Source organism: Channa argus, chromosome 7 (assembly GCF_033026475.1).
Source record: "Channa argus isolate prfri chromosome 7, Channa argus male v1.0, whole genome shotgun sequence".
NCBI lineage: Eukaryota > Metazoa > Chordata > Actinopteri > Anabantiformes > Channidae > Channa > Channa argus.
In genome coordinates this window covers 17,922,747-17,947,594 of record NC_090203.1, presented here as the reverse complement: position 1 = coordinate 17,947,594, position 24,848 = coordinate 17,922,747, and the positions used below count along the sequence as shown (strand labels likewise).

The window sequence follows — 24,848 nt, the reverse complement described above, 5'->3', positions numbered from 1 at the left end:
TTATGTACTGTAGGCACACAGGGACGAGTTCTAATGAATTTGAATGAGCGTCTCAATTTATTTTCCATGTTTTATTTATTTTTTCAGGGTTTGGGGAGTAAATTGAATCGATGGCGGTGATGCGTGCTCTAGTCAGGAGCAATATAGGGACCTGCTGTTCTGATTAAGTTCCTGTTATGGAGCCGTTCATTATTGATTTTATTTCTCCTCACTTCTCCTCCTTCTCACGTTCACATTTACTACATATCTCTTTTCTTCTCAGCAGGTCTCCCCCTGTTTTTCTGTGCCTCTTAAGCTTTCCTTCTTCCTCACCGTCAGCTCTCATTTAAAACCAGCAAGTTATTTAGAAAACTTCACTTTTATTTCACACATACATAATTATGTTTTGCTTTTTATCCCAATCCAGTATTATTTGCTTCTGAGGCTGCTTAGATGTAGTGTGTGCTGGCAACATTTTAAAATGAAGGCTTCCTTTATTTTCAAGTCCTGAATTATGTTGTTCGGCAGTTTTACTGGTAAATGGACCTGACAACATCCGTTCTTTATTTAACAGCTAGTTACATACAGAGTTCAAGCTTTGAACTGAGTATCATGTAGCGAAGCACTACAATCATTTTTCTCTGCATTGTTTCTGTGCTAGAAGGAGCACCTGCATGTGCCCATAGTTGCACATTCTTTAGTCCAAAAAACCAAACTATTAATATTCTTTTAATTTAAGAATCATTCAGCTTAGTTGTTCATATATTTCTGTATCAGCCCTTTTACTGGAAGTGATGAATTTTTAGCCATTCTGTGCTAAATGTATTCAAATGTGTATGTGTCATAATTTATTAAGTGGGTTTTATATTTTTCAAAATGAAAGTATTTTTAATCATCTTTTTGTATGTTCCTTAACAATGTTTCCCTGTTGGGTTGCAGTAGAAAGAACTAACTAAAAACACTCCAACTTTGAAAGAAAGCCCATAATATGATTAATTTAAAATAAAGTCCTTTATTGTCTTAACATAAATGTTTACACAAATGGAGGACTATGGCTATGACTATTTTTCCCCCCATCTTTTACTCAGGAAGCAGCTTTTTGATGCTTCGCCTAAAAAACAATTTTAACTGAAGTATTGGTTACATTAAGTAAAACTTGTTCATACTGTATGGGCACGTGTAATATTGCAATTGGGGGCAAAATGGTGGTAAAGTGGTTTATTGGGTGGTTAGCTAGAAGATTGCGGATTCGCATCCTTGGCCAATCGTGGCCCTTCTGTGCGGAGTTTGCATGTTCTTCCCATGTTTGTTTTCTCAGGTACTCTGATTTGCTCAGTCTAAACATGCATGCCCCCCCATGCGTGGAAGTCTTTTATTGTGTTCTTTTTCCCCTGCTTTAAAATCACCAAACCTATGCTAACCGACCCACATAGAGATAAACTCTTTACTACGATTTCATCCTAAAGGTCAATGTCATGTATTCACAGCTAACATTTCAATACGAGTAGCTGAAATTAAATGGGAGTGGTTATTAATTGCTGCTACACATTCTCCTGTCCATGTGCTAAAGTGGTTTGAGCAAGACTGAAACCAAAATTTGAAACATATTTGTGAACAACAAATTCACGCTTCAGGCACTATTAGTTTTGGTTTATTTGGGATCTTTAGATCTTAAAGTTGAAACAAATATTTTTCCCACTCTATCCAGTTGCTTATTAGATAATTGATTGCAGATGAGAATAGTAGTGTGCCCTCTCTGTCTCTCACTCTTTCTCACTGCACTATCACTAAGGTCACAAATACTGATTAAGCTTTCAACAAACAATTAAGGTTTTGGGTAAATCTGTGTTCTGTTTAAGTACCCTGTATACATGTTTTCCCTGTGATGGATTTAAATTGCAGCTTGAGGAAGCAGCTTGAGGTCAACAGCTGTGTGAGATTGGGTTATGGTTAGGAGGCAAACTGAAGGACTCTGTCTATTGGTGTTATTATGACTAACTTCCTCAAACCGACCACTACATGAGTCAAGAGCCACCTCACAGAGGAAGGAATGCAGTGGCAGGTTCTATGGAAAAATGAAGAGGGAAACCTGTTGTTTTAACGAGTGTCTGGCCTTTTCGACTGGCTGGCTGCTTCGCTTACTGGCAGTGTGGGTGGCAGCCTGGATCACAGACAGGCTGACTACAGTGCTGCGCATGTAGTTTTTATCCAAGCTGATAACTTTTTACTTCCTGGACCCTGTTCTGTTAAGGTGGCGTACGTTATTCAGGCATGCTGAAGTTTGAAATAATTCTGTTAATTCTCATCCAGCTAATTTGGTTCTTAGAAAGCAGTTTAGGGACTGATTTGCTAATATTGGATGAAGTTATCTTGTGTTTGTCCTTTAATTAATATAGTCATCGTAATGTTCATTGGTACACAAAAGCATAATCATTCCATGATCTGTGAAACCAATGAGCAGACAAGAGTATTTTAGTTAAATGCTCATAATACAATTTGGTTTGCTTCAAAATCAATAGGAAAACAGATCAGGTTTATAAACTGGCCCTCTTATTTGGACCAGACCACACCAACTGTGGGTTTAAAAAAACCTGAATCTTCAAATAAAGAAATGACATCATGATATTTTATGAAATTCCATATATTCTGGCTTCATGTTTCTTTAAAGGTCAGAATCTTTTAGTGGACTTCGTCTTTTGGTTCACAATAGTAAGATATGGTCCTACTGCTGAAAAGAAAGGCTAGCTGCCTTTTGCCTTTGCTCTCCGGCTAAAAGTCTAGCTAAGTTTGGTTGGTTACAATGCTCACATTTCAGAATTTTTTTAGCACCTTATACATCATTCTGATGTATTTATTTATATAAATTATTATATATTAAACATTGGTGAGCTAATCTCGAAAGGATTGCTTCAGATTTAGTTTTGCCTGGCACCCTCTGTCTACCTTTTAAAGAAACACCCTGTCAAAATTTGGGCCTTCTTAACCTAAACTGTGAGAAAGTGAGGGCGGCCTGCCGAAACATCTGTGGTCTTGGCTGAAAATGAATGACTGGGATTAAGGGTCCTTGATGGGAGCTCTGGGGTGGGGTGATGGAGAAGTTGGCTAGAACTTGGGGGTTGTGAGTTGGGAACAAGCTGTGGGGTGAGTAAGGGGAGGGTGTGGAGTAATTTCCCAGCTCCACGTCCTCCCCTTGTCTAATTCTTTCATTTCAGATTTGGGTGAAGGGAGGACAGGGGGAATCGGACGTGAAGATGGCTGGGGCAAGTGTGTGACTTCAGCAAAAGAAATTAAGACTTGTAGTTGTATTGTTGTAAATTTCTGGCCCAGATAACAAATCTGGTCGGTACAATCATTTAGAACATCAAACACAATGAATACCCTTAATGCTTAATCAATATCATTATAGTCAATATCTTCATAGGGCTATGGTATGAGGAGGCCTATGAATTGGGTGGCTCAGGAAAAAGACTTGTGTTTGTTTGATGTTGAGACTTTGGTGAAAGTCTGACTCTAGAGATACTTTCAGAGTCTAGGAACTGAGGCTTGTAGATGCAGAGTTGTGTTCAGTTTCATTTCCTCTTTTCGAGACCACTTAGGCATGCTGATGTCAGAAATTCCTGCTTTAGCCAGGGCAGTACTGAATAGATAGATGGATTACAGATAAGTTAAAGAAAGAATTTGGACTGAGCTGCAACACATAAGATTGGAGTTTGCTTCCTGGCTGGGAAGGTGGTTGGGAGGAGGAGCTATTTTGGCTTTTCCCAGATTTACTAAGGGCTAGATATGAATGAGCTCTTCACAGACTTTTGGGAAGATGATACTGTGGACAGTACAGAGCACGAGATGATTCAGCCACAGGAGTCCCAGAAAGACCACAGTGTCTGGCTAGACTACAGAGAGACAGTGGGTGACAGTGAGACAGGAAGTGTGTGTAAGTGAGAGAAATATGAAATGATAATAAAGAAGAAATAGAGTTGCTGTATGTGTTTGGACTGAGTTTTTCTTCCATGATCTTATTTGTGGGTTTTTGTTATAAGATCATAAGTATCCACTATCAGTCAATAATACCAATAATTAAAGATGAACAACTAATAAATAACTCAAGTCTAATGGCGACTGACGTTGTTTCAGATCTGTATTATGTTGACACAAATGTCTTTATTTCAGCAAAATTCTTTATTAGTTGTTTAAGAAATAAAAAGAAACTTCCAGAGTAGTATTGAGGTAAAGGCTGAATGCCAAAAAAACCCATTCACATCAATGAGTATTTCATTTCTTATTATGACTAACTGCGATAATCATCCTCAGCCAAATTTCACAAATGCAGCAGCTGAGAATTGTCCCTACCTAAGGGTTGCGAAGTGAGATGTTTGTTCTAAGTGCACGTAGGCTTATGCTTGAACATTTCTGGGTTTATTCAATATTTAGGAAAATAAATTACAGTATATTTGTAAGTTCTGTTTGTAGTAATTTGATAGGCGTCGGGGGGATTGGTTTGTGAAGAATAAAGGTACAGTTTCAGTGTACACAGCGTTTGTTGCAATGGCTGATGGTAAACTATCCAATGCCAAGACAATACTTTAAAGCACCGTTGCTGTGTGGAAAATTTGGGGTTAATTTTATGAAGCTCTCGCAACATTAGAATGACAAGTTACTGTCCCTCTCTTGCAAAGCCTTAAGGTCCCTGTGAACCAGTATCATAACTAATTTGGAAATGATGAATGAAGTATATTAAATATCCAACAGGTCACTTTTCTCTTTGTACTCTTACTGGGGCTCACATTGCATCTCTGCTGGGGTATTTTGTCTGTTCTTTTGCCAACCTGACATAAAGAGGTCCAGAAACAGGTCCAGGACCTGCTTGAGGCTGATGTCCAATATAATATACCTCCTCTGTGACTGAGTAGAGGGGCCTGGTGACTTAGTGGTAGAGCGGTATTGGGTTGGTATTGGGTAGAGTGGTAGGTATCAGGTTGGGATGCAGAAGGCTGCGGGTTCGAATCCCACCCCACCAGTTGTGGCCCTGCCTAGCCACCAAGGGCAACCTTGGTTCCAGTCCCCAGCCCGGATAAAAATGGGAGGGTTGCAGCAAGAAGGGCATCCGGGGTAAAAACAGAATTCCCAATTTGGTCAACACAGGATTATGGCATCACTGAAAAGACAAAACATCTGTTAAGTTATGACGCAACAGGCCATTTTAAATACACTGCAGTAGCTTTACCCACAGTGATATACAAGATAAGATATACATGTCTATGTAAAATAATTCACACTTGCCCTTGTGCCTGTCTGGCCATTCGAGACAAGCAGGGGAGTAGAAATGTGCTGACTCACCCATGAGCTCTTGGTATCATGTACCTTCCAAACATTTGCAGTGACCTTGAGCGGTGCATAGCGGACCAAGTGAGTGACTGACGAAAAATGAGGAGTGGTTCTCGACAGATAATCTGTCAACCCCCCACTGGTCCCCAGACTCTTGGTACATGCAGCGCACACACATGCTATATAGAGTACGTACACACACCTCTCACTGACCGCCTACCCCTGCAGCACAGCTGAGTGCCAGACAGAGAGGTAGTTGGTGGAGAACACACATACCCCCCTCCTCTCTCCTGTTCCTTTTCAACATCATCCATCACACCCACCACTCCACTTTCTTTCTCTATCTTTCACTTCCTACCTTCACTCTCATATATTATCTTTCATCTCTTTCATAACCTTTCTCACTTTATTGCTGTTGGCCTATCCCTGCCACGTTCTTTCTCTTTTTTGCTTTTTAAATTTATCATGTCTTTTATTTGTCTTTGCCTAAACCACCTGGTTTAGTTAGGAAGGGTGAAGGAGAAATAAAGCCTAATCAGTGAAAAATGGACACTGCAGAGAACACACACTGGTCTGTAATCTAAGTAGAAGCTGGGACTTTTTGATTATATTAGCCCTATGAAATGCTGCAACAACAAGGATTGCAGGGAAGAGCTGTTGTTAACTGACCTGAAATTGCAAACCATTGATCAGCTCACTCGCTGTTCATCAGTGCACATGCACATTTTGTGCCGATTTTTTTTTTGTGTGTGTGAGTGTGTCTGTGTGTGTGTGACATCCACACACATGCCAGAAAATGAGAGAGGGTAGTGGTATTAAGGACTGCCTATCATCTTGCCAAGCGGTTTTCTCAGATCTCCTGCAGGCCTACACTAGCCAAAATGAGACTGTCCTGTTAAATAAAATATGTAGGTCATTTGCACCAGCTGCCAAAAATGACCAAAATATAGGTATTAGCGTAGACATATAGTAAACATAGTAACATATAGTAACACAGTAAACATATAGTATTTAGACCCTCAAAAGTGCACTATGAGGAGACCAGGCTGGTTCAATGGGTCATGTAGAACTTTCCCACACGAGAGTTCGAATCCAGCGTGAAACTGCTAATATTGCAGTCACATGTCAAATAAGTACTCCTTTAGTTTGCACGTAATTCTGATGTCTTTGTGCCAAACCAGCTGTAATCAAACATTTTTGACTGTTTAGGGTAACAAATAGGGTTACACAGGCTGCAGCTTTAGTGGGATTGTAAAGGCATCTGCCATTTTTGGGACCAAAAGGTTAACTTTTAAACAGGTGCCCGCAAGGCAGTGCTCTTTAATAAACAACACGTTGGTCCTATGAGAGGGTAGGGACTATGGCCTCTTTAATCGCAGAGGTGGAAGACTTTTTCCCCACAACAGACCTCTGTCTTTGGTCCACACACACTGGTACAGAGCTTGAAGCACTTGTACACATTCCATGTCCTCCATGTTCTCACGCAGAGAAGTGTGCACAACACAAATCTTTGACATAAATTTACATGATCTTGCACTCCAGGATCTTTTCCACTAAGATCCAGTGGATCGTCATGTGTAGGCTGTCATATGGGAAATTGATACAACAGTTACGTGTGTGTCTGTGTGTGTGTGTTCTATTTCCTGAGTGGGTAGAGTGCAGAATGAGTCAGTGGGCTGACATTAACCGGCAATCCTGAAGAGTGCGCAGATGCACCGCAAAGATTCAAGATGAGTCACCCCCTCGCATCAAAGATGATTATTGCACTTACTGACTCAATTACCACATTTGGATTTGAATAATTTCTGTGTAAGTTGCTGCAGAACAAGCTGTAGGCACAAAGACTGGGAAACAGAGAAGGAATGGGAAAAATGTGTTTGTTGTATGCGAACAAGAGAGATGGATTTAGAATACAGATTGCTGATTCCTCCTCCACCATGTGTGATCATTTAGACCATTACTGGTCCTATTGTTTGTTCTTAACATTGTAACAACTCTGTCGTCCATCTTTCTGCCAACTTAATTTCCCTGCTATGTGACAGATTTATAGACGTGTTCCCCCGCTGAGCTGCCACAGGAGGCGGAGCAGCACAGATGTGATGAAGTACTGTCCAGAATCCAAGAACTACAGCCGAGTACCCAATCTGTGCCAAGAGCCATTTGAATGTGGGTGGAGTGATGAGATGGTGTTGGTAAAAGCAGCTGAATCTTCAAGAGATGCTGTGAACTAAATTCAATTTAACATCTGTGATGAGAGATGTCCAGTTGGTGATGCTCATCTTCCAAATGGCTCAAAGGGGTGGGGTGGGTGGTTATCAACTAAATCAGATGATGCATATTCGCTCTGTGTATGGAGGTTGTGTGGTAATATTAAAAGTTAAAGGGATAATTCACCCAAAAGCTGTAATTGTGCCATTACTGACTCCGCATCAGTAAAAATCCTGACTAAATGGGTTAGCTCATCATCATCATTATCCATAAAGAAATACTATGTATACATGTAGGCTATCTTGAGTTTCTTGAGTTTCAAAAATTTCAAACCTCATTACTAGCTGAATTTTAAACTTTCTTTTAAGCTTTTTTACAACTCCAGCAATCCTTTGACATTTACATTCACACCTTTCACTGCACTAATATAATCATATTTAATTATTGTTGCACAGATTGTTGCTGGCAAAGTGTAATCATTATGTACTTAGAAATAATTTTATATTATTTAAGATATTAAAAAGAACAAAGGGAAATGTTGAAAATGTATTTAAATTTAGTTAGATATGTACAGTGTTATAGCGTGGCGTATGCTAAATGTCTGACACAGATTGCTCTCGGAAACACAGTTTAAAAACTTAATTTGGCCTCAGATCAAGCCCCCAGCACAATTGATCCGTTTATTTTCAGTCAGTAGATTAATTATTTTCTTGCCCTGATAAAATAATGCATTTTTCATTTAATTGAATGAAAAATTGCACATAAAACAGAGTGAGGCAATGTAAGTCTCTATACATAAAGTAACTTTCACTAATTCATCATGGCTGTAAAAACAAAAGCCATAGCTGTTGCTTAATGAAGCATTTCATTTACATCATTGTTTAACTCCCACACAACATTTCAATGTATCTTTTTACTTGATGTATGTGTAGTGCAGTGGAGCACTGTATCCACATTATTTTAGATAGAGGGCTCTGAAGCATTGCTGGTAATGAGAGTCACAATTTTCTTCTGTACAGAAATAACTGGTGTGTGTGTGTGTGTGTATGTCTTAATGCTTTGTGTGTGGAACAAAGATAATTGAATGTAAGTGGTGCCTATCAACTGTGGTCGAATTTCTCGGTAGTATTGAAACCTATGGAGATTTGAAAACTCATTTAGCTGTGCCACTTCAAAGAAAAGAAAATATTACATAAAAACTAACTGGAAGTGTGGGTACCCTCCTCATCTTCCTCCCCCTCTGCTGCTGTGGTGTGAGGTGCACAAAAGACCTGCCATGTGGAAAATGAATTAGCGCCTCTGTTTCACTCTATTTTGATTGTCTATATGTGCGTGTTTGGACTAATGCGTATCTTCATGTTCTTGTGTGCTTGTATGCATCTGTTCACATCTTTGTCTAAATTAAGTGTGTGTTTGTATTCATGCTAATTAGAGTGTCCATTGCAAAACAGGAAGCTGCTCCCAGTCTGCAAAGATGAAAGGCATTAGAGCTGTGTCCAGTATTTCCTCCCTGGTGTGTTACACTTTGCTGTACAGGCTTTCACGATGAGATTGTCAACAGAAAAAGAAAGAAATAGAGAGAAAATGAATGGCTGTTGCAGTTCCATAAGCTCCATTTCATAACAAAATCAGAATAAAAGCCTTCCAGAGATAATTGCAGCCAGGTCAGAAAGGTTCCAATGCAGAGAGCTGCAGAAGGTGTGGAGTCAGATTGTTTGCACTTAATTATGGAAGACAGAACAACATTTTCACCTGATTTAGCTCAATTTGCAGGGCTGAAAAACAGATATGAGCGACTCTTTCAGTGGCAAAGGTATCATGTAAGAAGGTAAGGATGAACATATACAAACATATAGAAACAGCATGCGAGTGTGTGTGCGCTCGCATGCTGTCAGATAAGCCTGCAAATGTTACAAGTACCATTTATAACTACATTTAATTAACTTGAAAAAAGTGAAACTGATTTAATTACATTTAATTATGGAAAATTGGATCATAATGCACATAGCTGAGAGTTTGATTGCTAATTTAAATTGTAATAATGTTGGCATTATTATTGATTTAACAAGAATCTAAATAAGATGTCAATTGTGGGCATGTTGCAATCTAATTGGCTCAGTAAACACATTTTAACTCTTGCAGTTTACACAGAATCTCGACAATTATAATAAAATGTAACATAATGACGCAAAGTGTGTTTCTGTGCATAATGTGCCAATACCCCTTTAACTGTGTTTGTGAAAAGTATCAAAGAACTTTAAATGAGTAATAATTGATATTTAAATAGATGAATGAATGCCTCCCCTGACTGATTTTAGGGTTTATACCTGTATAGAAGTTGATAGATGAATTATAACATACCATATTTGCCTGAAGAACTCTTATAATTAAAGTGGAAAGGTTTCTGTTTTTTTCATGCTAATGTGACAGAAGTGGCTAAAGGGGACAGCTATCCAAGTCTAATTAAACAAAGAACCTATTCATAATATGCCATGAAATATTAATTATGTGTCCCACATACACACTTCCCAAATTTCACCTCACATTATTACTTGAATGAAGCCTACAGACTCTCCCTGTTATACCTGTCGGCCCTTACAGCACAAATTGCCTCTGATCTGTTTTTTTTTGTTTGTTTGCTTGTTTTGTGTGTGTGTGTGTGTTTGTTTGTTTATGTTCCAGTTGAATGGTTTTTGTATTTTTGCAACAATAGCAGCTGCTGATTACTAAAAATGCAACAATATTTTTTTTTTCAGTCTTGTCAAAATGTTTTTCTTAGTGATTTCTCTGATTACTAATAATCAAAATAGTTGCCACTATTTGAATTAAGGGTGCTGTCATTTAATTTGTGGGTAATGTGGTTTTTTTGTTGTTGTTTTTTTGTGTGTTTGCTGCAGACGCTGGTATGCTTCAGTTTAAGGATTGGGCCTTTAAACAATAAGATTCAATGGATATGTCATAAACTATCATTTTCCAAAATGCTTCCTCCTGTAATCAATAATTGCTGACTTAGTATAGACTTCTGCACAATAGTGGACCATAAGTGTAATGTCATTTGCTGTTTTGCTGCATATTACATCTGGGCGATTAAATGCCACAGCAGGACTAGGACCATATAACTTAATGGCTCCGTTTTACTGCAGTTGTTAGGTCCTTGCCTTGGCCCCCAGTGAGTAATATCTTTATATTCAGCAACGGGGACAGCACACGCTAAAATATTGTTTTCACAGATTTTTTTTTTTTTAAGTTAACAAGGGCAGTGCATGACATATTTTGTGTTAACAAGGGAGATGCTGTCCCCCCACTCAAATTGCCCCTCTCCTGTTAAAAGCCACCAGGGTATGAAGCAGAAGCCGTCGCTGTGAGGAATGAAGGCCATTGAGTTAAGCTTGTTGAGTTTAATGGAGCAGGAAGGCTATAGTAGAAGTAATGGCTGAGGGTGAGCTTAGCTACAGGCCTGTCAGGTACCACAAGGAAAGGAGAGGAAGGTTATATCCTGCAAGATATTGCTATTTGTTTTTGTTTTTTTAATAGCTGACACCCGTTCATTTTTTACATCAAATGCTTTATTTTCTGTGTTCTGCCTTTGTTTCACTGTGTAGTATCATTAGTTACAGATGTGGCAACAAGAAAGATGAAATTTTATATATTATTTGTGCAAAGCAGGTTTTAAATTGCTGGATCTCGGTTTATTGTCATTGTAGGAGATTGGATTTATATGTAAACCTGAGTTTTAGGAAAAGATAACCCATCAATAACCATCATTACCTGTGATTTTAGGGCCTAAAGTGGTTCAGTTTATCTCTTGTATATGATAATGGCATATTCCTGTCGGTTTTAGACACCAGTGCTTGGCGTTTGTGTAATGGTAGTATGTGGCAGGTGTTGCAGTTGGTAATGATTGGTTTTATGTCTTGTGTAGTTTGTCCTAGGGGTTGAGCAGCGGTGCTACTGACTGACCGCTGTGGAGACATGACTATCTGGGCATACTGATCGCAGTGAACAGTTAGATTTTGTTCTCCATTTTTGTCTTTCCTCCTCTCTCCTCTTCTCTGCCAGATGGCTGCTCCTTAATCAAACCTTCATACCTCATAGAGAGGTAAACACATTACGCTGCCCTGATTACACTGACTTGCCGAAGCGTATAGCGTGTGTTTGTGAGAGACAGCAAGGGTTTTAGAGTATTTGTGTTAGGGGTGCAAATTTTAGTCGTCAACATAAACGACCAATAATCTCTTAATTGCAAGCAATTTATGAAATAGAGCACTGTTTAGTGAAACTGTACAACCACTGATGTGACGGATGTTTGCAAGAATCTAGTAAATCTGCAATTTAAAAAACACATAAAGTAAACATCAAGTTAGATGAATTATACATTCACTAACACAATAATTTACAGTTTTTCTGAATTGCGAAACACTAACTGTCAAAACTCATTCCTCTAATGAATTGCTCCTTTGCAAAACGTTCAACAAATTGCAAACAATTCAAACTGATAAAGTCACAGATCTGACAGGGTTTAAACATTACATCAATATGACATCAATATGATAAGTATGATATAGAAAGCCAAGAACAAGAGCAATCGTAGTTCATCAAGGCTTGACATTAACACCCACCAAACACATACACACTGTTAAACCCCAACATAGCACCTGCTACAGTTCTACACATGAGGTGTTCAGAGACACTACAGTGTAGGTCACCTGGGTTTTGTCAAAAAGTGGCTCTGTCACAATATTATTTTGTATCAGTTGTAATGAGGCAGATTATCCCTGCAAAGGATGGATTTTTACATCTTCCCAACTGTTTAGTATTGTTTGTTTCTGACTATTTGGAGTTAAAATTGTAGATAAGTTACAATTTCCAACACTGAACAAAGACTATAAATATAAAATTTGTTATTTCCAAAAAATGTATATTTTTTAATCGAGTTTAAAACTTTTTGAAGGTAGAAGCTGGAAGGTTGGGGGTTATCATCCTCAGCTGCCTGTTTCCTTTGTGCATGGAGTTTGCATGTTCTCCCCATTTTCGCGTGGGGAGTCCAAAGACACGCACGTTAACTGGTGACTCGTAGATGTGAACATACTTGTGTGAATGGTTGTCTGTGTGTGTCTCTCTGTGTTTGTCCGGAGACTGGAGAACTGTACAGGGTTTAAAACGCTTCTTGTCCTATGACAGCTTGGATAGACTCCAGCCCCCTGCAATTAATAGTTACAGATAATGGATGGATGGACAGAGACTTTTAAATGACTTACCAAGCTTATTGTGAAGTGTAAAGCTTAGATAAGATAAGATAAGATAATTCTTTATTGTCATTGCACATTTGTGTACAACAAAATTCCCTTTGATGCAGTCCTCTCACAGAAGCACATGTAATTTCTTTAAGGATAATAGATTGCATAAAGAAAGTAGTTAAAAGAACAAGGGATAGAATAAAAGAATAAAATAAAGAAATAAAATAATGGAACAGAAAGGATTGAGTGTCAAATGTGCAAAATGCAGTTTGAAGTGCAAAGTAAAGCTCTTGCTTCCATCAGAGCTTTCACAGCCCTGGGGAAGAAGCTGTTTTTCCGTCTTTCTGTCCCTGCCCTCACGATTCTGAGCCTGCCAGAAGGGAGGGTGTCAAAAAGACACTGCATAAGGGTATGTGCAGTCAGACCTGATCTTTTTGGCTCTGCTTCTCAACCGGGCAGAGTGTAGATGTTCCAGGGTGGAATGGGGGCACTGATGATCTTTCTCGCATTGTTGGTGATTCGCTGCAAGCTTGTCCTGAATGTTGCATTTCCATGAGATTTAAACAGGGTCTTCAGGCTTTCTCCTACAATTGTACAGGCATGATGGGTCACCATGCTAACAAGACTCCCCCTCATGCCTATACAACAGGTTTTTTTTTTTTACAAATTAAATACCATCTAATACAGACTCATTTGTAAATATATTTTTTTGTATTTTCCAGTTTTTGTCAGGTGCCTCTGTCCATGTCACTGTCGATGTCTCCTCCCTGCTTTTTTTTCTGACAGCTCTGATGTGTTGTGCAAGAAATAAATAACCAAATACTTTGCATGTATGCAAAACCTCTATAATAGTCTTTTCAACGGGCCTAAACAATTTATAAGTGGAAACGCTGGTGCTCTTAGCTGTCCAACTATCAGCTCTTAGCCAAACAGCAACTTAAGTCACATAACGTCGCCTGTGTTTCGTGGCAAGGAGCTGTTTTTTTGTTTCGGCAGTGTCTACTAGTGGTCAGCAAACACATGTAACTCCATGTTGTTTATTATTTAGAGGGACTGTGGAGGGACATTTTCTGATGGTTACACAAAACAATCTCAACTTCTCCATCATCGTTAAAATGAACAATAAAATCGATTAATGATCAACAGGCTTTATAGTCCGTCTTGTCCTCGTCTTTACATACATGATTTTGCTGCTTTCTTTGATAATTTGTTCTTTTAGGCACAAACTGTTAAGTTAAAAAGTCAAAGTTTCCAGTTGACACCATATTTGTTTTTGCTCAAAACTGGGAGAATTTCCCATTGTTGCTGGATTTGGGGGCTGTGTCTATCTCCAGAACTTCCACTTGTTCCCGACCAGTCATCAAGTGTGTTGCCGTTAGTTTACTCCTTTGTCAGGTGTGTGCTACTTCCAGACTATCAGAGACTGGAAATCTGTGATAGTTGGTGAAAACAGTCTGTGTGTGAACTGTCCAGTCTTTGACAGTCTTTGCTGGTATTCAGGTGTGTCAACCAGCTTCACAACTAGATTGGTAGTCAGTGCAGCAATTCATACTCTTTGGCAACTTCACAAGCTTTTAGGAGCTCCTCCATCCAGTCACACAATCACACAATGCAGCTTGGGTGAAGAAATGATCACTCAGCAAATACTGTATATAGAAACTTAGTCTCAGAGAGAAAACAATCCTCTCAGCCCACTCTAGTTAAAGAAAATGCTTGCAGGCCCCTCATATGGCAAGCACACTGTTGTCATACATTCCAGCAAAAGCCATAAAGGCTACTGTCATGCAATCCAGCAGATCCATAAGCCCATGGGCTTGATGTCACTCAGTAATGTATGTCTAGCTGTGAAAACACTGACTTCGAGACGAGCCATGTAACTTGCTTTGGCAGGGGGAATAAAGCAGAGTGAAGCTGCACGCTAATAGTCTGGCAGCTCAGTAGTGTTAACGGCAAAGGGAACAGTTTTCACAGGACTCGGCTGACCGAGTGCTGAGTGGCTGTGGTGTTGTTCCACACTTCTTGGGCCCTGGAAATTCTTAGGTGAAAAAGTGGAAATATGACATGCAGCTGAGTAATATCAGTCACACACTGACTGAACTGAAACTGATTTAATTTTATTGACCTCAGCTTGTTAGGGCAGGAGCAAATTCCCTAGACTTGGCTTGGCATACAGTCCACTGCCTAGATGTTGGCTATGTTCTAGCAAACGTTACCTGATGGCAGTATTTGAAATAAAATGAAGCCCACCAGAAAAACCTACCTTACCATTCCTGTCGGCCTCAGCAACAGGCAAAACACACCAAAGTAATGGACAGAGTGAGGCTAATCTCTATTCCCCGAAAAACAAATTAAAATCTGCAGTCGGGGATTACTTAATAATGGACATGACCCTGAACATAATAGGTGGATGAATTAATCTACAGATTTCTTTCGAGTAAATCGTTGGTGTATAAAATATAAACAGAAACAACTGCAATTTAGTTTTGTCCAAACAGTGTTATAAAAAAAACAAGACAAAAAAATCTATTCTTCATTGTTTTTTTAATATATTTAATTTTGCTTAAACCATTTATCATTATTTAAGATGGTTGCACAGTTTATGTTGGTTGAGTATTGTTGTTTCAGCTCCATTTCTTTTTAAAGGCTAATAGTGCCAAATAGCAGAATTCTACACAGAAGAATTTTCCTGTATGGATGAAGATGCAACAGTCCAACATAGCATCTTCATCTTCGCAGGCTTCTGAGTTAGATAGTGTGGAGTTCATTTGGGTGGTAAATGGCCAAATTATTGTGTTGAGCCTTAAGAGATGTCTGGATCTAAAGTCTGGGTCTCTGTACGTACACTGAATAATAACCAGGCATTTTTACCAGGCACATTGGCTCCCTATAGTCACAGCTAATGCACTTTTTTTCAGAAAATCAAGTAGTTGATATCTCACGATGTTGATAATCATTTATTAATACAGCCTTTTTTTCCTAGGTGTGTTTCCTGCTTCGGCAATGACATTAACAAGACAAAATTAGGTAGCTAAGGTGAATGTGCCAAGACATAATGGAAGGTAGTTATTTTGGATATCAAATTAAGCTTATGGTAAAGCCAGAGTAAAATAATTTGACTACCTTGATTATGTTTTTGTTCTGTGATGCTACACATCATTAGCAGTGATGATATCGGCCTTTGATAAGGCCTGATGCAGTGAAATCCTTCATGCATTATCATTTTTTTGTGGTGTGCTACAGCGTAGGCGTTGAGAGAATTAAAACTATGAATATGGATGTAGGGTGAGCATCATGAGAGCAAATGTGCTTACTCTATTGATTAAATCTCCCATCAGTCACCTAGCAGCTTGGTCCCCATCCTCTTTTTTTTTTTCTGTCTCTCACTGTCCCACATCTCTCTCCTCATCTCTGTCAAGGCAGGCTCAGTGAAGTGGTTAAATTGTCCATAGCGCGTAAACGCTCGTTTATAAAAGCCGACAGACGTGGCGGTCGTTTGCCGAAATTAATTACCCCTTGGAGCCACAGCAAGCACGGGCCCTAGTCAGTCAGTCATGGTCCGCCACCTCCCAGGCCCTGTACCTGCAGAGAGACAGGGAGAAGGGGAGGGGGGAATGACATGTAGTTTAAAATGGTAAAACAACAATGAAAAGTGAAGAGCCGGATGCATTGATTGATTTGATGCATACATTGCCAAAGCAACATAGCATCAAACAGACCCTAAACCTCCAGAAAAGTCAGAGGAAAAACCCAAAACAATGCAGGTTCCCAGGTTATTAATCAAACTTGCATATGTTGTCGCTGTGATGCATCATCCCCTTTTCCTTATTTTTCTTGAGAAATAAATCCATGGAGAGTTTTGCGCTGACACAGCCCAAGATTATAATGTGATACACACCATAGTGACATCAAACTTATCAGAATGTATTCATCTTCAACTACAGTAACTTAATGAACTTCAGCACTATCTGATGCAACACTTCTCCAACATTAATAAAAGCTTCATCTCCTGTCCGATTTGCATAATTGCTCAAATGAATCCACTGACGCACTGTGCTTTTTTTCTTTTTTAATAAAGTGATGATTTGTGTTAAAGTGAACTGTGGCTTGCTGTTGAGAGAAGAGGGGAGGGAGCGGAAAAGGAGGATGGGAGGATTGGGATTTGGATTGGGTCTAAGGTGATTTGTCATTATTTTGATTCAGTCAAGTAATAAAGAGTACAGTGTTGTACAGGCGGTTATTGGTTTGAAGTGATCCTTCATATTTCTGTATAGATACAGAGACTTTTGAATGTGTTTTTCATATTGTATAATTTAATCTCTCTATCGTCTCATTGACTGAGACATCTAAGAGCTTCCCTCTGCCCTTCATCAACTTATTGTGGGTGTCCATTTCAAATTCTTTAATATTTCCACTGCTGAGTGTCGTTAGCCACATAGTGGGCTAAATCCGTGTCATGAAATAGTATCATTAGGTGACTCAATTGGGAAAGCATGTACAAAGTGCCTCTTGTTTGAATCTTGCTACCAGCACCAGTGCCTTTGCAGGACCATTGCTATGTTTATATCTATTGTAAGTCTTTGTTCACAGCGCTCTACCCGCAGAGGACAAGACAAGTTCCTTCACGGAGTAGATGTCCAATTTTCTCAAGTTTTAACCTGACCTGCGACTCAGAGAAATTATCTCCAAATACCTCTCTATAGAGCAAGATTGCAATGCTCCTTTTATTCCTTAGTGTTGAATGATGGGGTAAAAAGCTCTTGTTGAAAAGTGGCTCCCACCTTGTACTTCTCTTGAACAGTATGATTGCTCCGACTGTGTTTCTTTGGCACAAAGGGTGAGAAAACTGCAACCTGCAAGATGAAGTCACATAACCGACAGGTCTGTTAGTATTTGTACTGCCTGTTAATCACTGTTAACTATCATTACTTATTATCCCTATGCTAAATTGGGTTTCAGAATTTTTTAAGCGTATCTCCAGACATGCCCTCTGAATAGGGTTTGGTTGAAGTCTTTCACGAGGGGATATGCAATATAGACCCTGAAAAATAAGTTGTATTGAAAGATAAGCAGATATATATAGATATATGCAGATAAGAGCCGAGCATCCAGCCACCAGCTGTACAATTAGTGTCCAGCCAGCTCCACTACCTGAGCTGCAGCTGCCCAGAGTCAGCAACTACTTTTATTTTCACACAATTCATCTTTTGGAGGTTACTAAACATGTATGAATAAGGTTGAGATGCTGCAGCTTTTAATGCTTTTACACAAAATTGACTAAGATAGTGGTTCTATTTTCTTGGTGTTTAAACGCAAATTCTTTTTACTTGATTTCTTGGTTCTCAAACGTCTTTGTGTTTGCATCTCAGTAGACTTGCAAAGAGACAAATTCCCTCATGCTGTGTGTGGCAATTGGATGTAATAGTCCATTTACCACTGTAAATCTTCTGTGTGCAAATACAATTCTGCTGTGTGTGCGTGTGTGCGTTTAATGGTATCCTGGCTGGTGTTTTCCTTGAAAACCAACCTGAGCAGCTTCTGTAGATTAGACCTATCATCATTGTGACCTCTTTTGTTTTCTCAGCTGTGGCTGAGCTAAGATGTGAGGCTTTTACGCTTCTTATTTTCTGGCTCAGTGTTTGTTATGCATCTGGTGGTCAGCGATGGGAGGAACATGTCTCTGAGTCACAGCATGGCCTTTCCTGCTCCATTTCAAAACTGCTTTGATGACCAGGGACTTTAAGAACACACAGTGTCAGTGTAAACTTTGATATTTTGCTCCAGCTGTCAGTTTTTGTCTAGTATTTTATCAAGCATTAGACATGGGAAACAGCGTGTCTACTTAGAAGAAAGTCCGTTGTGCAAAGAAATGCAGATGCAGCAGATACATATTTAGTCTTTAGAAATAAGTGGGCAGTGAGATTATGCTTAAGACTTACACTAATAGATGTTTGTTTGATATTACAATGAATACAATTAACCACTGTGTATTTACCACCATCATAATGACTGTCACCAGACAAGGTAATTAGGAGGCTTTATTGTAGCAGCAGAGTATGGAGAGAGATGTAAAGATTGTGCTTCTTATAATAGGCCTGTACTGTGCAGTCAGAAGAAACTTTTTTTTTCTTTTTGTTTCCTCAAACTGCAGTGTCAGCAGAATCTTAATTTTTCTTGAAAACTTTGGCTGGTGTGCTACTGATATATTTTAGCCTTGCAAACACACACACACACACACACACACACACACACACACACACACACACACACACACACACACACACACACACACACACACGCACACACACCTCATCTCCCTATATCCCTCTTTTGGCATTCCAAAGATGTGCTGTTAAATGAATGTGCATATTACCCTTGTGACTGCAAAGACTCAGGAATGCACAGTAGTTAACTACAAGTGCAATAAAATCCAAATAGTTTTTATTTGCTTGCTGTAGTTATACAGCATACTCATGAGTATGTAACGTTCAGGAAGGTGGGCTCATGCTGGAACCCTGCCATCCAGTGTGTATGAGTGCAGATTGTGATTTATAAAAATGAATCTAGTTTACACAGAATGTACAGCACCACATTTTATTTATAAATATTTCCAAAACTTGAAAGGAATATAATTGTTTGATCCAATTCCACCACCCCAACTTGACAGCAGACTATATTTTTGGCACAAAAGTCTATCACATAATCTTTCTTAATCACAATTTAAAATGGTTTTGCAAAAATGTATCACATGGTTTAAATTCACTTTACTTTTTGTAATAGTGCTTGTAGCATTTTTTTCACCTTAATTCTTTATGTCTTACTAATCCTGCTAATCTTTTATTGGAAACAGCTTTTACTCTGATGAGTGGATGTGCAAAGGCAAGGAACTGCAACACTGATAGCATAAAAACACATTTCATAACTACTTGTCAGCTGAAGGCTTTCATGCGTGCCCTGGTTAGCTGAGTCACTTCTTGACTTGTGATGCTTTACCTCCATCATTTTTGATGCAGGATAACCAGGCATTTACTTGATGAATAACTTCCCTCTTGCACTCCTCTTGCACTCATTTGACAACCACGTTAGTGATAATTATGAGCATAAAAATGATACAAGGTTCTTCAGATGTTTTCTTCACAACAACTCGAAAACTACTGGCATTGCATCTGTGAACTAAAAGGTTAAACTATAGCAAATGTTTACAAAGACATTGACATAATATTAATCAGCACACCATCTCATTAACCAGCCTTTACACATGCATGCAATTACAAATATTAATGTGGAATGCATTGCTAACAATGGTAATTGCATACAGAATGTATGCAGTGCTGATTTATACTACTTGTCTCAGTCCATGAAATAAATACAGTCAATTAGTCACATGAATAACAATGCAGATGAAAATTAAAATCCAAATGATTCACAGTGTTGAGTTCAGGCTCACCTCCAGGCATGGTGTTAGTGTTACTGTGATAGAGGGTATGACTCAGAGAGCTGCCAGAACTCCAGAGGTACAGTAAGACAAGACAAGTAAGACGAGATTCATGCAAACAGTTTCCTTATTAACTGAAAAACCAGTAAACCCAGTCACAATTATTAAGGAAACTACTGTCAGGATCAGTAGCATACGCAATGATTACCCACTTCTCAATGGAAGATGTGCTCATCCCCCAGGGCATTAATTTTACACTAACCAACCACAGCTTTAAAAACACCTGGTGGTTTTAATGTAGTGGTGACAGGTGTCAGCATGGGCAAAATATAATACTGCCCATGCTTGAAAGGCTTAGCAACTTGCTGCATGTGAGGCTATGCAACTGTAGATTAGGACAGAGAGTCCCGTGCTAACCCTTCTTCATCACAACCTTAAAACCATCAAATGCTTTACAGTTGTGGCTACTGCAATTATTGGACATTATTGTTGGTTAGCATGTTGTGAGGGAATCCAATTAGGTTAAATTACTGCTCCTGCTGCTCTACCTTTTGTATCTTTCTTCACCTGTCCTAATCTGAATAAATTATGGATGATATTTTCTTGGTGAGTGGTCAAACAAGCGGTATGGTCAGATGTCAAAATCACTTTTAAGACATTTGGTTATGCCTTGTGTTCTTAGCCCTCTATGCTGCACTGGAGTTTTTTGTTCATACATGTTCAATCATACCATTATGTGCATTTTATATATGCTGACAGAAAAATGCTATAAAAATACAGACAGACATGTGGGCATGGTAGGAACACAATAGCACAATATCAGTGATGTGTTTCTGCATCACAGCTTTTATAGCACTTTAATTGCCTACAAGAAATGAAGAATGAAGGCCTTATCTGAAAGGTGGTTCTGTATTTGAATTCTTTCCTTGTGCCCCTTTTTTCCACTGCAGTGAACTTGCATTGTCTGCCAACCTTTGTCGCCTTCACACACACACATGCGCACACACACACACAGATGCAGTCAGAGGGCAGAGCAGTCTTTTTATGCATGGCTCACTGTGCTTATGTAAGAACACTACTTAAACCTGGTTACATCACATAACAGGCAGCACTGTGTCAGTGGGTCACTGTGCCACACAGCCACTGAACTACATACACATTCTACTGTATGTTGAGGCCTTCACTGGGCATGTGTGAGTGGAGGATCTTGGTGTGAACTGAGGCATTTGGAAGTTTTGATGGATCCTTCAGAACTCTTTTCATGCTATCAGTTAAGTCTGATTATGTGATGCTGTGTAAAAGACTGAATTAATAAACAGTATAAAAGGGAAAAGATGCTGTTCCGTTTAAAGAATACAAAGAATTATAGAAGATTTTTTGGATCCTCTTACAGTATTTTATGGAAAATGGACCATTGCTGCACCTATAGAAAGCCAGTAGGGGGGCCGCTCTGTTTCCATATTTCGCTTCTTGTGTGTCTTCTTCTCACCCTTTACCCCAGCTCTTGCTCTTCATACTCACTCACCAGCTCCGCCTTTCTGCCCGTAGAACAGCCCATCTCTGTCTGTTTTGCTCTCAGTTTCTATTTCGTGCATATTTACCCCCCCCCCACACACACACACACACACACACACACAAGTGCTTGACCAAGAGCAGGACCAACCACTCCCACTGTTATATACTTTCATGAAAACATGGAGGGAGAGAGCCACAGCCAGAGACAAGAGGAGAGAGAGGGAAGGAGGAGCGTAGCTGCGCTGAAGCCGAGCCCCTCTATGCCTCAGCACGCAGAGTGGAGCAGACAGCAACAGCCACACAAACACACTCCCCTCTCAGTTACATACACAGTCACACACATACCACACACACTTCACCACCACCGCTGTTGCCGCCACCAGCACACACACGCACGCACAGTGACTGCTTCCAGGCGCAGTGGGAAGCAAGCCGTCAGGGAGAGAGCTTGAGAAGAAAGAGGGGGATCACAGAGGGGAAGAGAAGAAAAGAGAAGAGAGTTGGAGGAGGCACCTTGTGGATCAGAAGGGATTTTCCTCTGTGTGAGTGCACGTCTGGATAAGGCAATCTGCTTCTTCCTGAGCGAGAGGAGTTTTTACCAAGGCTTTTTCTTTTTGCTCATCCTCCACGCCGGACTCCAGCGATATCTACCTATCTATTCCCGGAGCTTAACAAAAGAGGGAGGGAGTGAAAGACAGTGAGGAAAAAAGGCAGTCACAGCTTCAGCTCCAGACCACCCTCTCTCCTCCTCCTCCTCCTCCTCCTCCTCCTCTCCGATTCTCTCTCTAGCTCCACATCCATGTGTGAGTTCATCGCTGTTTTCGCTGTCTTTGAGGATAGAGCAGAGGACAGCGTGTGTTCTCCAGGATACAGCTGAGCTCCCGGTGGGATCAGGGTCTCGTCTGGTGTGAGGGAGTGGGAGGAAGAACGAGACAAGGAAACGGATACACAGGAAGAGAAAAAGAGACAGAGAGACAAGACAGAGAGAAAGAGAGAGAGAGTCGCTTGATAGCAAATTGAGGGGCATGTTCAGGGCAGCAGAGAAGAAGAAGAAGAAGAGTGAGTGTGATTTTTAGAGCGGAGAGTGCAAGGAACCGGCAACCCGATTCCAGCCATTCCTCTCTCCTCCTCCTCCTTATCATCCTCTTCTTCCCTTTTCTTATACCCTCTCTCCATCCTACTCTTCAATTCCCCATATTGTTTCCTGCATTGCCTCCTGCTATCCTTTTATATCTTCCCTTTCTAACCCTCCACCTCCTTCTCCCCCAGCCTCTTTTCTGCTGCCACTCCAGATTCTCTCTTTTTCTATGTCCAAACCTACTGGAAGAATGGTTTTGTGAGGTTCCCTCTGTGCTCCCAGACAAGTAGACAGGTTAAAATCCCAAGTACTCTCTGTCCTTCTATCTATCCCTCCCTCTGCATATTTATCACACACACACACACACACACACACCTCACTAAGAGGACAGCGTGCTCTCTCTCCACATCTTGGAAACAGTCATCTGACGGATCCAGGCTAGCCCCTCGGAGTGATCTTACCCCACCTGCGAGCTTCTGTCTCCAGCCTCCAGGACCTTCAGTTGGATTCCAGCTACATGGGAAAACGTTTGGAGCAGCAACCAATGTACCCCCACTATACCTACTACTACCCCCACTATCTCCAGACCAAGGTAGGATGGTCAGCAAGGTTGACCTATTTTACCCCTCTAACTCAAAAGGAAAAAATGCTCTTGTGTGTTGGAAGTGTACATTAGTGTTTAATTTTGTAATTGATTCTATTGACTATTATCTTGCAACTGTCCTTTTAATTAGTTTCCTACCTTCTCTGACTCATAACTCTTTAAATTTCCTCCCCAATATTCACCACAATATGACAAAATTCCATTTTAAATGGTTTGACGTGGTTGATTAAGAAGTAATTTCACCTCAATCATGCCATGTTTCCAAAAAGATTTCTGATAGTACCATATCTAATGAGTGCTACTATGTTCAACAAAGATAGGCTAACACTTAAATGTAGACCCTTTATATCGCATGCCAAAACAGTTTGAAAAAAGCACCAAGATAGACACTAAATCCACCTCACATGGCAGTTTGCTAAATGGCACCGTGTCCCCCTCTTCCCATCTGTCTCTAAATAGGGATATATTGCTGTCACTCAGCAGGGTTTTTCCCTTTTCCATCCACTCTGAGTGGTTGACCTCATGGGTCCCTCCCCGACCCCACCAGCTCCAAGTTCAAGTTCGGGGCATGAGGCCCACCCATCCCTCAGCCCTTGTTTTCTCGCCGACTTTGTCACTCTCCTGCTCCATCACCACAACCCCCCAAATCCCCCCACCCTTTACCCCTCCTTTCACTGGCCCACTACTTGTGGTAGCATGTTGTAGATGTGACAGATGGAACTAATCTGTGTTTATTTTTTAAATACAGAATACCTTGCTCAGTTTTAGTCATTGTTCTTTTAGTTTTATTTCAACTCTTACTCTCTTACTACATAACCTGCATCTACCCCCTAACACACTCTCTTTTTGAAGCATCTACCACCAAGATGAGGAAAAGATGGATTACTAAGATCTGATGTGATCATTTCACCCTGCCATGCCTGCCATTTCCTTTGTCTGCTGTGATTCATTTGTTTTTTATTTTTGGGTGAGATAGTAAGTGTGAGAAGTTGTGTTTGTGTAAATGAGTACATGTCAGTATTAAGAGAGATGGAGAGAGGAGTGAGGATAAAAGTGTAGGAGTGGGATGTGATGAGAATAGAGAGATCATGCTATTGGGTGGACACAGTGTGGGAAGAACAGGTAACAAAATTGTGGCTCCACTGGTAAAAACATGGTGAACGAAAATACTGACTGCATGATGCATTTGCAGTCCAATGGTAAAATCTCTTGTATGAATGTTAAGTCCACAAGACCAATCACAACCACTGACCAACAAGAGCAAACACCCTAAAAACATTTAAGGCACCGCCACAGTTAAAAGTGCTAAAATATCCAATTTGTCATATTGAAACAAGCATTTACTGCTTCACAAAACACAAAGATTACAGGGCTGCTTTAATTTTCCAATTGAAAATGGTTCCACATTGAAGACGTTTTTACTGCTTGTTAACTTTTTATAACACATGCCTCACTGCCACAAGTTGTGGACAA

General features: G+C 40.0%; 1 protein-coding gene and 1 long non-coding RNA gene across 6 annotated transcripts in view; one reads left to right on the top strand and one right to left on the bottom strand.

Annotated features, from left to right (window-relative positions):
* The window catches only part of LOC137129937 (RNA-binding motif, single-stranded-interacting protein 3-like), a 168,059-nt gene that overhangs the window by 30,287 nt on the left and 112,924 nt on the right, over positions 1 to 24,848 (top strand). Inside the window, exons 1-2 of one of the 5 annotated variants that reach the window (XM_067509406.1) lie at positions 21,955 to 22,752; positions 23,192 to 23,363. The exons of 2 other annotated variants lie outside the window; for them this stretch is intronic. In XM_067509406.1, the coding sequence (XP_067365507.1) occupies positions 23,289 to 23,363 (75 nt within the window). In that variant the 5' untranslated portion in view covers positions 21,955 to 22,752; positions 23,192 to 23,288. Of the gene's footprint in view, positions 1 to 21,953; positions 23,364 to 24,848 lie in introns of those variants that run through there. 2 more of the 5 variants (XM_067509405.1, XM_067509404.1) reach the window with 2 other exon arrangements.
* LOC137129941 (uncharacterized) lies at positions 15,322 to 22,345 on the bottom strand. The gene is made up of 3 exons (XR_010914788.1): positions 22,207 to 22,345; positions 17,525 to 17,596; positions 15,322 to 16,325 (listed from the first exon to the last, which is right to left on the bottom strand). It is a non-coding gene; the product is annotated as an uncharacterized lncRNA (long non-coding RNA).